We start from the raw sequence: 12,229 nt of genomic DNA on the forward strand, positions 1-12,229 counted from the left end.
ACCATGGAATACTATGCAGCCATAAAAAATGATGAGCTCATGTCCTTTGTAGGGACATGGATGAAACTGGAAAACATCATTCTCAGTAAACTATCGCAAAGACAAAACACCAAACAAACGCATGTTCTCACTCATAGGTGGGAATTGAACAATGAGAACTCATGGACACAGGAAGGGGAACATCACACTCTGGGGACTGTTGCGGGGTGGGGGAAGGGGGGAGGGACAGCATTAGGAGATATACCTAATGCTAAGTGACGAGTTAATGGGTTCAGGAAATCAACATGGCACATGGATACATATGTAACAAACCTGCACATTGTGCACATGTACCCTAAAACCTAAAGTATAATAATAATAAAAAAAAAATTAGAAAGCATCCAATCTCAGCTATAAAGTTAATAGTTCCATACTGGTATCTGGATGTCAGAGATGAGTTTTAATATGATGACTAATTTGGGAATCATTCTTTTCCCAACAATATAAACAGTATTGAAATAAATGGAAATAGAATGAACTACAGTAGAACTATGTTTATGTGGAAAACGAAGGCAGAAGCCTAAGAGAGGCCCACATTGAGAGAAAGATAGATATCCATCTCTCTCTCTGTCTCTCTGTCTCTCTCTCTCTCTCTCTCTCACACACACACACACACACACACACACACACACACACACACACAGACTTCATATACTTTTCTCATATTGAGGAAATATGAAATATCTTCATAGCTCTGGTTTTCCAAGAGTTTTTAAATATCAAGTATAGGTAAAGCAAAGTAACTTTATAACACGTTTAAAACACCAAATTTGGAGATCAAATTGACATGCCATATACTACAAGGTTAAACAAAATTTATCTTAAAATTACCTTCAGTTTTCAAAATACCTACACTGCTATTCACCAATAATACAAATAAGGATAATCCAAAGTTGGTCATAGTGCCTTTTTAGCTTATTTAAATATGGTTTTCATAGAAACCATTTATACAAAACATCAAATTTCAAGTTATGAAAATATGGCACTGAAGCATAAGTCACATGAAATTTGAATTTGGAGGGTAAATCCGAAACTACTATTGGCAGGTGATTATATTAACATAGTGTGATTGTGCAGCTACTGTAAATAGCAAATAAGAGGAAGAGAAGTAGGAAGGTTATGATGATGATGATGATGACGACAGCAGCATGTAGTTAGTGACTGCATATTATGTGTCATACAGTGGTCAAAATCAGTCAGGGGTTTTCACCCTCAGCACCATTGACATTTTGGGCCAGATAACTCTGTTGCTGGGGGCTGTCCTGTGCATTGTAATTGTTGCTAAGCATCCCTGGTCTCTACCCATTAGACATCAGTAGCATCCCCCCAGTTTTGACAACCAAAAATGTCTTCAGGCAATATCAAATGTCCTCAGAAGGATGGAGAAGACAAAATTGCTCCTGGCTGAGAAGCACTGAAGTAGATGCTTTCTATGCATTATCTCATTAAATCCTCACACTTATCCTATGAAGTAGATACTATTATTTTTCTCCACTTTTCAGATATTGAAGGGCTGAGAGGATAATTAAATCACCGAAGGTCAGGAAGCTGGCAAGTGTTTTTTCAGTATACAAATTCCAGGATGTCTAGCTCCAGAGTCTGCATTCAACTATCATAATAGATTGGAAAAGGAGTAGAAAGGCATGCATTAGAGAGTGGAGAGAATAATTCCTGTTTCTCAGAACTACGTAGCTGATGAGAAACCAGGTGAAAATCTTTGCAATCTATTAAGTACCATGCAAGTATAAAGGACTTTAATACAAGTAGAATCAACAGTAAACAATATTTTACTTAGTAGTGCTTTTAATTTGCGGAAGACATTTTTTGCCTCCCTGGGAAACTTACGGTCCACCGGAAGTTGTTTGTATCTCTGGCTGTCTCGCACGATACTGCCACCACTGTCACTGGAGCTGCTGTTTTGACGTGTTATATTTGCTGGGACCTTTGACACAGGAACAGGTGCTGGAGTGGAAGGGGGAAGGGGGACAGGAACAGGAGCTGGTGTTGGAGGAGGTGATGGAGCAGGGGGAGTATCAGCTGGTCTTGGGCCATACTCCATCCTTTGTTTCTATAAAAAGACAAATAATTAACTTAAAATTTAAAAAATATAAACCTAGGCTAGGAAAACAAATTATACTTTGATAGGACATTGTTGGCTATTTTTAAACTTACTTGCAAACCCATTACACATTTATCTGTAATCCTATATGGTATAATGACCATTGAAAATCATATTTTAAACATTCTACATAATTTGTTCAAAGTCAAAACGTAAGTTAAGGAGTCACAAGGCTACGTCAATAGCAAATAGAAGTATTATAGTAATAAATGTCAAGAAAATGGAATTTGGGCTTGGAATCACACAAGACCAGGGGAGGTAGAAAGATTCATAATTATTTTTTAATTTATGCTAATAATAATTTCCAATTGCACTGGAAGTCTAAATGTCAACAGCATAAAGCATCACTTACTCATTTTAAATGTACGCTATATTCAAAGATTTTTAATTTTGTTTCCAATAAATAATTTTAAAGTATTGGTATTATTTTGTTCAAGACATAACTTTTTCTGCCATCATCTTAATGCTAATTTATTAAAATTAGAAATTTCCCTTGTTAAAATGGAAATGTCACGGGGTGGATGGTTGTGAGGGTAATGGTATGGTCTTTAAATGTTTATGATTGCAACTCACAAACGAATACTAGAAAGGGACCTGTGGCCATTTGTATTAAAAGAGGTAGGTGTGACAAAATGCTTTTTAATAATTTTAAAATCATGATTGTTAGGCATACTTATAAAACAGCATTTGTGCATATTCCTTATTTAAAACACACATAATAGTTAACACTTTAAATCTAAATAAAATAATTTTAATAGATAATGCACTGTGAGAGGCTCCAAATTCTCAAAAGGCACATTTTCTTTTTAGAATCAAAGATAGAGGGCAATTATTTGTAATTAAGGCAAAGTTTAGATACTGTACTGGCACAATTTTAATTATTCTAATTTAGGATTAGCATGTTACATGCAAAAAGACCTTTTGGTAATCTGGTCCTTTGATTAGAACAGTATTTACTTTTAAATTCTAAAATGGCCCAAATATCAGGTAATATTGATTTTAAGAGAGTCCTCCCAATTTCCACAGAGATGAAAAACAAAAATACACACTACACACAGACACATCACTTTTTAATTAAACTATTACTCAAAAACAACACAGCAACCTTCATCAGTCGCCTTCACGGCAAATGACTAACACCTGTGGAAACCGGTGTGGGAAGGAGCCCTCATTCTTTTCAGCTCGCTCTTTCAAAGCTACTACTCACAGACCAGTGGGATGGGGTCGAGGAAGTGGGAAGTGTATTATGAAAGGATGGAAGTATATCTGAAAGGAGTGTTTATAATGCTGGTAGATGCTGAGGGAAGAAGGAGGGCAAGGAGGAGAGAGGCAGGACGGGAGGGAAGGAGGGAGTAAAGATTCTCGGAGTAAAAGAAGGGAGTTAGGTGGGACAGAAACTGAGTTGCTAATCCCCTTAGCATTCAAGGCTTAGAAATATTTCTAATGTATTCAACACTGTATTAGAATGAAAGAATGAATTGTTATTATTATTCCCCACAAAGGACAATCTTCCTATATTTGGGCCAATAAAATACTTAAAGCAGTCAAAATACAGCAAACATCACCAGAATGTAATATTTAGCACACACAAAAGTCATCTGATTAATGTATACGCAATGTTCCCTTGACAAGAATGTCCTCTGCACGTAATTTCATGAAGGGCTAATGAATTCTCACATTAGTGTTTCAAAAGCATCATAGTTTCAATTACTGTTTTTGAAGCCTAAACAAACAAAAATGCCATGAGCCCTGCTTTCCATATGATTCATAATTTTTGCTTTTGCTATTCATCAAGTACTATTGTGAGAAAGTGAATAAACTGTGTTACTGTCACAATCAAGCCTGAAAACAAACTCACCAAATGTTTTGTGCCTTATCTCATTCATGCCATTGTTACATAATGCAACTTTATCAGTATGACCTAACAAAATAATAGGTTTAAAATACATATTTGATTAAAGAAAACCCATATGAAAATGTATGCCATAAATTATATTTACTTGCATATTTTCCTCTTTCCTTAGTCCTCTCCTCCTGCCCCATGTTTCCAACCTCTGACATTAAAAGGGGCAAAGTACCTTCCTTGAATCGTGACAACTGGTTCTGAATGGCAACCTAGACAGCTCTTCCATGGAAACTGGTTTGAAATTCTTCATGTGGAAGAAAAAGAATCAGCACTGACTCCTAACGTCACTTTTCTGTGTCCCTCCCTAGCTTCTCTACTCCTCTTTACTACCACCCAACTACTGCTCTTATTTTCCTTATGTCTGTCTCCTGGCTATTTTTTGTTGAAGCTACAGAGTTAATGATTCCAATGTATCTCAGTTTACGTAATGTCTTGGAGAACAGAAGTGCACTCTGAACTTTTTTCTCCTGAACCAAGGTACTGAAGCTCCAAATCCAAAAAAGAAATTCTGACCAACTGTTCTTGGTTTGCCTGAGACTTTCCCAGTAATTAGCACTGAAAGTTCCACATCTTCACAAACCCCTCAGACTCCCCAACTGGGAACTGGGAGGGTTGGTCAGCCTGGTGTGGACTTACTTTTGCACCCAACTGTCACTTCCTTACTCTTGCCTGTGATATCCCACAAACACAAAGTTCTGTTAAAAGCAAAATCTATCTTTTTGTCTCTTTCTCTGAAAGAAGGCAAAATTACTAGCCCTCATAGGAAATTTACTTTCCTATTGATAATTAAGTTGGAATGAGTCACTTTTCTTTAGCAACTTAAGCTTAGTAGAAATTCTAAAGAATTAAAGAATGCTATTGAGAGATAAGATCCTGATTCATACAAGATGCTGCTTCAGAGGGGAAATTATGCAAGTAAGCTCAACAAAGCCATTAAAATTGAACTGTTCTTAAATATTTAACCTACTCTAAATTACACAGTTTTCCTCTAAATTTGGTTTTTTGGAACTCTGCAGTGAAAACTAAGCACAGCTGGAACATTTGGAGGGTGTTAAGTCCAGAGACTGAATCCAAAAAATTATATTAGAAAGAAGTGCCATGAGGGAACGAATGTGGGTTACCTCTGACAGCTCGCCAAGTAATTGCTATTAGGAAAATGGAGCAAATCACATCAAATGAGAAAATTAATACAGGAAATGGAATTAAAATAATATCAATTATAATTCACATCAAATATCAGAAAGAGTAAATTAGTCTGACAGTAAAATTACATGCCCACAATCAACCAGTGAAGGAGCCTGTAAATCTATAATTAATTCTCATCATTATCTAGCCATAGAAAACTAATCATATAGATTCTACTACAGTAGAAACGGTGTAAAGTACTTCAATAGTAACTATTGTATATTCAAGTAAAATATAGGTTTATTTTATTCCTATTGCTCATAAAGAATACAATTAGAGTGCATTAAATGTAAGAGTTATTCTTAATTAGCTGATTTTACAAAAGGTAATACTGCATGCATTGTCGTGTGATTGTAATGAGCTTTAGTTTCAAACTTTGTAAGCAGCCTGAACAAACATAGAACATTTAATAAAATTATGTACATGTGCATGTCGGACAGTAATTATCAATACTTTATATATGTATAAAATACATACATATATTTAGAGTGGGTATTATGCAAATTATCATTAAGAAGTCTCTGGGAAAATGTCAATACATGTGGCAGAATAAAAAGTAAACATCTTTGGCTAAAAACCATGCCTATAATTAATGAGTAGAGTCTTCCAATTTTAATTTTTAAAAAACACTTGAAGAACTGAATATTATCAGGAGGTTGGCCTGGCTGGAAGAATAGAAACCCTCTTTGGTAAAATGGTCACTCTATCCAGCAGTATCTAAATGTCTGGACTGGGCTTAAAAAACAGAGCATTGATAACATAGACTGGAATTAGTAGTGTTAGTGGTTTAGTAGTCACCTGTAGAAAACATTTCCATTTTTAATTTAGGGCTATTTAAACATGTATGTAATGAATGAGAAGATTTTACACCTAGACTGGATTGTAGAGATCACATAACTGACTCCTTTTATTTCATGACCAAGCAAATTGGAACACAGGAAAATAAAATGCTCTCTTTAAGGACTAGAACCCTCACCTACCAATACCTAGATTGGGGCTTTTCTCATGGTATCATATTACAGTATCTCTTGCTAGACAATAAAGAATATGGGAAACGTTTTGTTGAATTCATGTGACCAGAGAGACTGGACATTCGTAATTACTTGCATCTTGGTAGAGTAAGAATACCTATAACAATAATAAATGCATAGATAATAATTAAGAACACATGAAAGACTTCTTTAGTCAGTCCATTGGATATATAATAAATAACATCACAGGAGGAGGTGGTTTCTGCTCTTAGCATATAGCTTGCAAATTTAAATGTGCAAAAGGGTAATTCTAGCAGACGAGCAGTCACAGGGCTAGAGGTCTGAGAATCAATTCAAAATAAAGATCAGGAAACTTTATGTGGCAAGTAGCTTCCAGGTGGGGAGAAAGGATGTCCATCTGTTGCCCAGCTAAAATACTACAAAGCCTTGGAATGCTCTACAACATTTTTATCAAGACATGTTATCTCTCCATAATCTCTCCTCAGCATTTACTTCCTTTTCTCTGTGGTTTATTCAATCTTTTGTGTCAATATCTTTTGTAAATTTTTATTACTTTCTCTTTTATGTTTAAAACTTTGCTGAAGCCATGGGGGAAATACACTAGGTAGGAATGGTTGTCTTTACAGAGCTGTTAAAAATCACTTCAAATGTGAGGATATTAAATAGCCTGGACTCTCAAGGACACCAGGTGGCAATTCAACACCTATTCACTGGTGGTGCCTGGTATGAGCATCCCTGTCATCCGAACAGAATCTCTGATAAAAAGTGTGTGAACAATAGGCAAGAGCAGCACTTGTGCCCTTCACCCAGAAACTGCCATTATTTATATATATTTCTTTATAGGAAATGTAAGGGTATAAAAATAAGAGTCACGACTGTGTCCCTTTTTTTAAGTATTTGGTGACTCACAGATGTTGCATGGAAATAGTTTATGTCTAATTCCCTTATTTCCACCACTTACAAAATGTCCTATTCTAAGTAAATCATATAATTTGGGTTATTTTCCTAAATTATAAAATAATGAATGATACCATGAAATCCAGGGAATGGATACATAAGGTAAAAATCAAATTCCAAGGATTGTGACTGATCAGATCAACTTTTATCACAGTATAATGCAAAGTAAAGCTGTTCTGAGAAAATATCACTTTCAACATTAATGCAGAGAAAAACTATGGGTTTATACAAAAAGAGATGACAACCTTTTTTTTTTCTTCTTCTTTTTCTTCTTGTTTTGAGACGGAGTCTCGCTCTGTCGCCAGGCTGGAGTGCAGTGGCACAATCTCGGCTCACTGCATCCTCTGCCTCCTGGGTTCAAACGATTCTCCTGCCTCAGTCTCCTGAGTAGCTGGGATTACAGGTGTGTGCCACCATGCCTGGGTAATTTTTGTACTTTTAGTAGAGACAGGGTTTTGCCATGCTGGCCAGGCTGGTCTCAATCTCCTGACCTCAAGCGATCTGCCTGCCTCGACCTCCCAAAGTTCTGGGATTACAGGCATGAGCCATTGTGCCCACCCGAAATGACAACCTTTTATAATCACTATTCTCTAGAACAGCAGAATGCAACACAGCACAGGCTCTGGATCCAGAGTGCTGGGGCCCAATCCTGGCTTCGCACAGCTGTATAAATCTGGGCAAATTATTTCTCCTACACCTTAGTTTCCTACGAAAAAATGTGCCTCCTTCAAAAGGTTGTTGTGGGAATTAAATGAATTTGGATTTGGGAAGTGTTTAAACCATGCCTGGCACAGCATGAACACTGGCCGCTGGCAAATCTTCTCTAGAGAGGAATATCTATGAATGCTGTTCTCTGTGAATGTGAAGCAAATTTAAGTAATGAATCATTGCTTGCCTTTTGGCAGCATGGTGCAGAAATCTAAAATATTTTTGTTAAAGTTTCTTTATATTTCTTCAAAGTTTTGATATCACTGGATGAAAGAGACAGATGGAAGGGAAAACAAATGTGTGGGCCATATCTGAGGAGGAGAGAGAGGGTCACACTGCTCTTGATACAGCAAGCATGCAGGAAGGAGCACAGCCATGGCAGATGACCTGTGGACTCATGCAGGCTTTCGGGAAGGATCTGATCGGCACTAGGCTTTCTGTTGTTCTTTTTACCAAGTATGTGAGATGCTGGTACTCAATATGTATTTGTGGAATGAGTGAATAAAAAGATGAGTAAGACATAAAATTATAATCCAGTTGACTTTTATAAGGTTAGGGTATTAGGATCAGTGGAATCTATATAAATATGGTGGCATCTTAATTATCATTCTGAAATAAGTTGCAGGATTTTTCCTTAGATATTTTAGATATGGGTATCTGGTGACACTGTTGTAGAGATATAAAAATGACTGGCACATATTTCCAAGGATGTTTTCTTTTCCATTTTACTCTATCCTTTTTTTTTAAAGAATATATTATAAATGTTTTGAGAATAGGAATCCTTTTAGAGTAGGATTTATGCCAGATAGCAGACAGCAAAGCAGACTGTGAAGCTTGCTTATTAAAATTTTACAAGGTCTTAGTGGTTTTGTTGAGCTCAGCCCAAAATTTTCAGGAGGTGTTAAAAAGCAGATTTGTTTTAATACATTTTCAAAGTAGGGCCCTCAACCTGAACAGATACGCTTCTGCATACACACAGAAAGCTTCTGTACACATTTCTACACACACCACTACATTTGTAGTTGCAACCCGAATTTTTAAGAAGAGAGTAGGATAGTGTTGAAAAGTTTAAAACGAAATAGCCAAATAGGCAATCCCTATAAGAACCACAAGTTTCTATTTACATAAAGTAGCAAAACAAACTCCTGAAACTTGTGAACTCTTAAAAAAATTTCTTGAGTTGTTCCAAAGTTGACAAAAATAAAAGATGAGGTTCTGTTTAAGAAAGGAGGAATAGGTTTGACATTCTCTGAAAACACTTTCCCTGCCTATGATGTATATTAATAGTTTTGGTTCAGTTTTAGACAGAAGCAAACTTTTAAACAGAAAAGTCAACTTACGGCTCAAGCCAAGAATCAGAATTAAAGAAAAAGACAAGACTGAACAGTAAAGTAAACAGCAAAAGGTGAGAGATATTAAACTCTTTAGGAATATCAGGTAAGAGAAAATTCCTGTTATAGAATTCATACTATTTGCATGTTTTTTATTTTATTGCAGTTTGCTTATTCCTAGCAACCACACACACAAATAAAACAAATTTGGATAATTGTTTTCAAAACTTAAAATATAAACTCTTGCCTTCTGCTCACATATGGGGATCAGGGATATTCTTTATGAATAGTGCTTCTCATAGCTTACCATGAACTGCATATTAAAATTAGTTGATACAGCCCAAAGGTATGTACTCTACCATTATTTTAAGTATAGGTTTCAAGCATATACTACCTCTATAGGAAAGAAAATGAAGAACTGGTATTCATGAACCAGACAGAAGCCTATATTATATTAGGTAAACAGATATTAAACTCAGAAAAGTAGGAACTAAGAAAAGAAAAAGGTATAAAAACTAAGAAAATTCACTTCAAAAACCCATGGGAAATGGAGGAGACCATACCTTGAATAACTCAAACTCCTTCTTTGGCATCAACAGCTAATGACAAATGATGAACATAAAATAAGTACATTATATATATATGTACATCAGGCCAGCCAAAACATAACACAGCAAATAATTTCCATTGCCATCACTTTAAGTTACCGAGATAGAGAAACTATATACAAATTCTTTATTTTGAATGTTTGCTTGGTTCATGGATTCTAGTAAGGCCAAGTCCCTCCGGATAAGCACAGGACCGATATCAGGCATGAACGTCATGAGGAGCCATAAGTACTGAAATAAATTGTCACAGCAGCAGAAATATGACCACAATTCCAGCTTTGGACAATCTGTATTTTTTAAGCCTAGATCTGGCATAAAAATTAACTATTTCACTGTATATTCTATGCAGCTTCTACTCAAATTCATGACATTATTATGAAGTCAGATGTGATCTTTTTCTCAAGACTTTGAAAATTAAAGGAATTCTTTCTGGGGGAATGAGAAGCCACCCCAGGTTCACAGGCTGTACCTGAGAGAGTCCATCCATTCTGTCTTTATTTACAGACCTGACTCTAGAGAGCCTGTCACAGGTCTAAAATTCCCGAGTTTAAGAGCAAGTTAATTCAGATGTTAGGGTGAATGAGATGACCAGGGTCACTGAAATCCTGAAAATGTGGCATGGGCCATAAGAATGGACCTTCACGGGCCTTCAATGATCAAGAAGAGAGAGCCTGACCTATCTAATCTATATCATAAGTACCTTTTAATCTTAAAATCAAGAGAGGAAAAATATTGTAATCCAGTTGAACAGGTACTCATGTATTAATGTAAGGCGAGATGAGTGCAAGTTCAAGGCTGGTCAGTGGCAGAACATTTAAAACACTGAAAGCAAGGGCTGGTGAAGATGAACTGCTGGACACCATGCCATGATATCAGTGCCATCCTCTATCAAGAGGAAGCCCCTGGTGGATAGCAGAGCTGTGGGTAAAAAGACAGAAATACCATTTCTTCAAATGTCAGAAATACTACAGATTGGGGGAAAAAAGCATTCAGAGAATCAGGCACCTACTGCTAAACATCTTGACCAATTTCTAGAAGTAAATCAGAAAACATATGTGTAATTCTTCTCTGTGTCTCTCACCATTGCCACTCCCCCACCAATTACTCTAGAAAAAATATATAACCAACTACATCTCAAAATGATCAATACACAAAGGTGTTTAAATCCTACTTAAGAGTGATAACTTCGTAAATGTGTACATACTACATTTTACTAAGAAATCATGCTCACCTGTATAGTATGAGTATAAGGTGGATCAGCACGTCCCAATCCAGATTCTGGAGGTCTCACAATATCCAAAATGTTATTTGGCACAAATCCAGAGTCTCCACTTGCATTTCGAACTTTCCACCATTGCTTCCGGTCATCAAGTATCTGTCACGTACAAGAAAATAAAGGTATAATTTCCATATAAAAGCCATTCTACGAAGGAAGTTCCCTAGACTTCAACAAAGAAAATTTTTCTACTTCTTTTAATTAACTCAGCATCAATGTAGTGTTGATTGAATGTTTCTCAGGAATTACACTAAGAAGACATTTATGAGTACACAGTAGGTAAGGTATCATTATGGGGAATCTACCCAAGGTCCATTTTATCTCCAAAGAACAGTCTGCATTATTTGAAGTACTTAAGGACTAAAGTACTTAAAGGACATAAGGACTAAAATGACTCTTTTGGAAAGCCCCATTGTCTCCATTTTAGTGATAGAAAGAAAAAGTATATAAAAATTACTTTTTTTCCTTATAAAATTTATTGTGATAATTCACCTTTTATATTCAAGAAGATGATGAACTCTCAATTAGAACCTAACAAAGAGAAGTTGGTGTTTTGGTGGACTATCCCTAACATTATTAGCTCAATGACTGCTGAGTATATCTATGCAAGGATATAGGATAAAAAAAGAAAATGTTGTCTCTTATTGAACTATTATGTGCATCCACATCTGAACTGATAACTAGCCTTGACTCCAAAATGAATAAATATCAGAAGAAGAAAGAGGGCAAGGAAGAGAGCAAATGAAGTTAAAAAAACCCACCCCGCCACTTCCCACAAAAAACAAATAAAGGAGTATTCTAAAGCTATTCCCTTAGAAGAAGTATCTATATACCCCTACTAAATAGATGTAGATATTTCTAATATACCACGTCTTTAGTAATATAATACTTTTGAAGGAAAGTTTAGTTATATACCAAAAGAGTAATATAATAAAACTACTTTATTAAGAGTATAAAAAAGAAAAAATTATATTACCTCTAAAATATCATCCTTTAGAACCGAGAGCTCACTGTTGTTCCTTGCTACAAAGTCATACTTGGATTTGGCATATTTCTTGGGTTGTGTTTTGAGTGGTTCATAATTTCTATAAAAAGAAAGAAAAAAGAT

General features: G+C 35.8%; 1 protein-coding gene across 3 annotated transcripts in view; it reads right to left on the bottom strand.

Annotated features, from left to right (window-relative positions):
• EPS8 (epidermal growth factor receptor pathway substrate 8) overlaps window positions 1–12,229 on the bottom strand; it is a 178,272-nt gene that overhangs the window by 12,053 nt on the left and 153,990 nt on the right. For all 3 annotated transcript variants that reach the window (XM_032159718.2, XM_032159719.2, XM_032159720.2), the window contains exons 16-18: window positions 12,098–12,206; window positions 11,077–11,220; window positions 1,885–2,107 (exon numbers count right to left, since the gene is read on the bottom strand). In XM_032159718.2, the coding sequence (XP_032015609.1) occupies window positions 1,885–2,107; window positions 11,077–11,220; window positions 12,098–12,206 (476 nt within the window). The remainder of the gene's footprint in view (window positions 1–1,884; window positions 2,108–11,076; window positions 11,221–12,097; window positions 12,207–12,229) is intronic.

The sequence above is a fragment of the Hylobates moloch genome, unplaced genomic scaffold (genome assembly GCF_009828535.3).
Source record: "Hylobates moloch isolate HMO894 unplaced genomic scaffold, HMol_V3 SCAFFOLD_8, whole genome shotgun sequence".
NCBI classification, from domain to species: Eukaryota; Metazoa; Chordata; class Mammalia; order Primates; family Hylobatidae; genus Hylobates; species Hylobates moloch.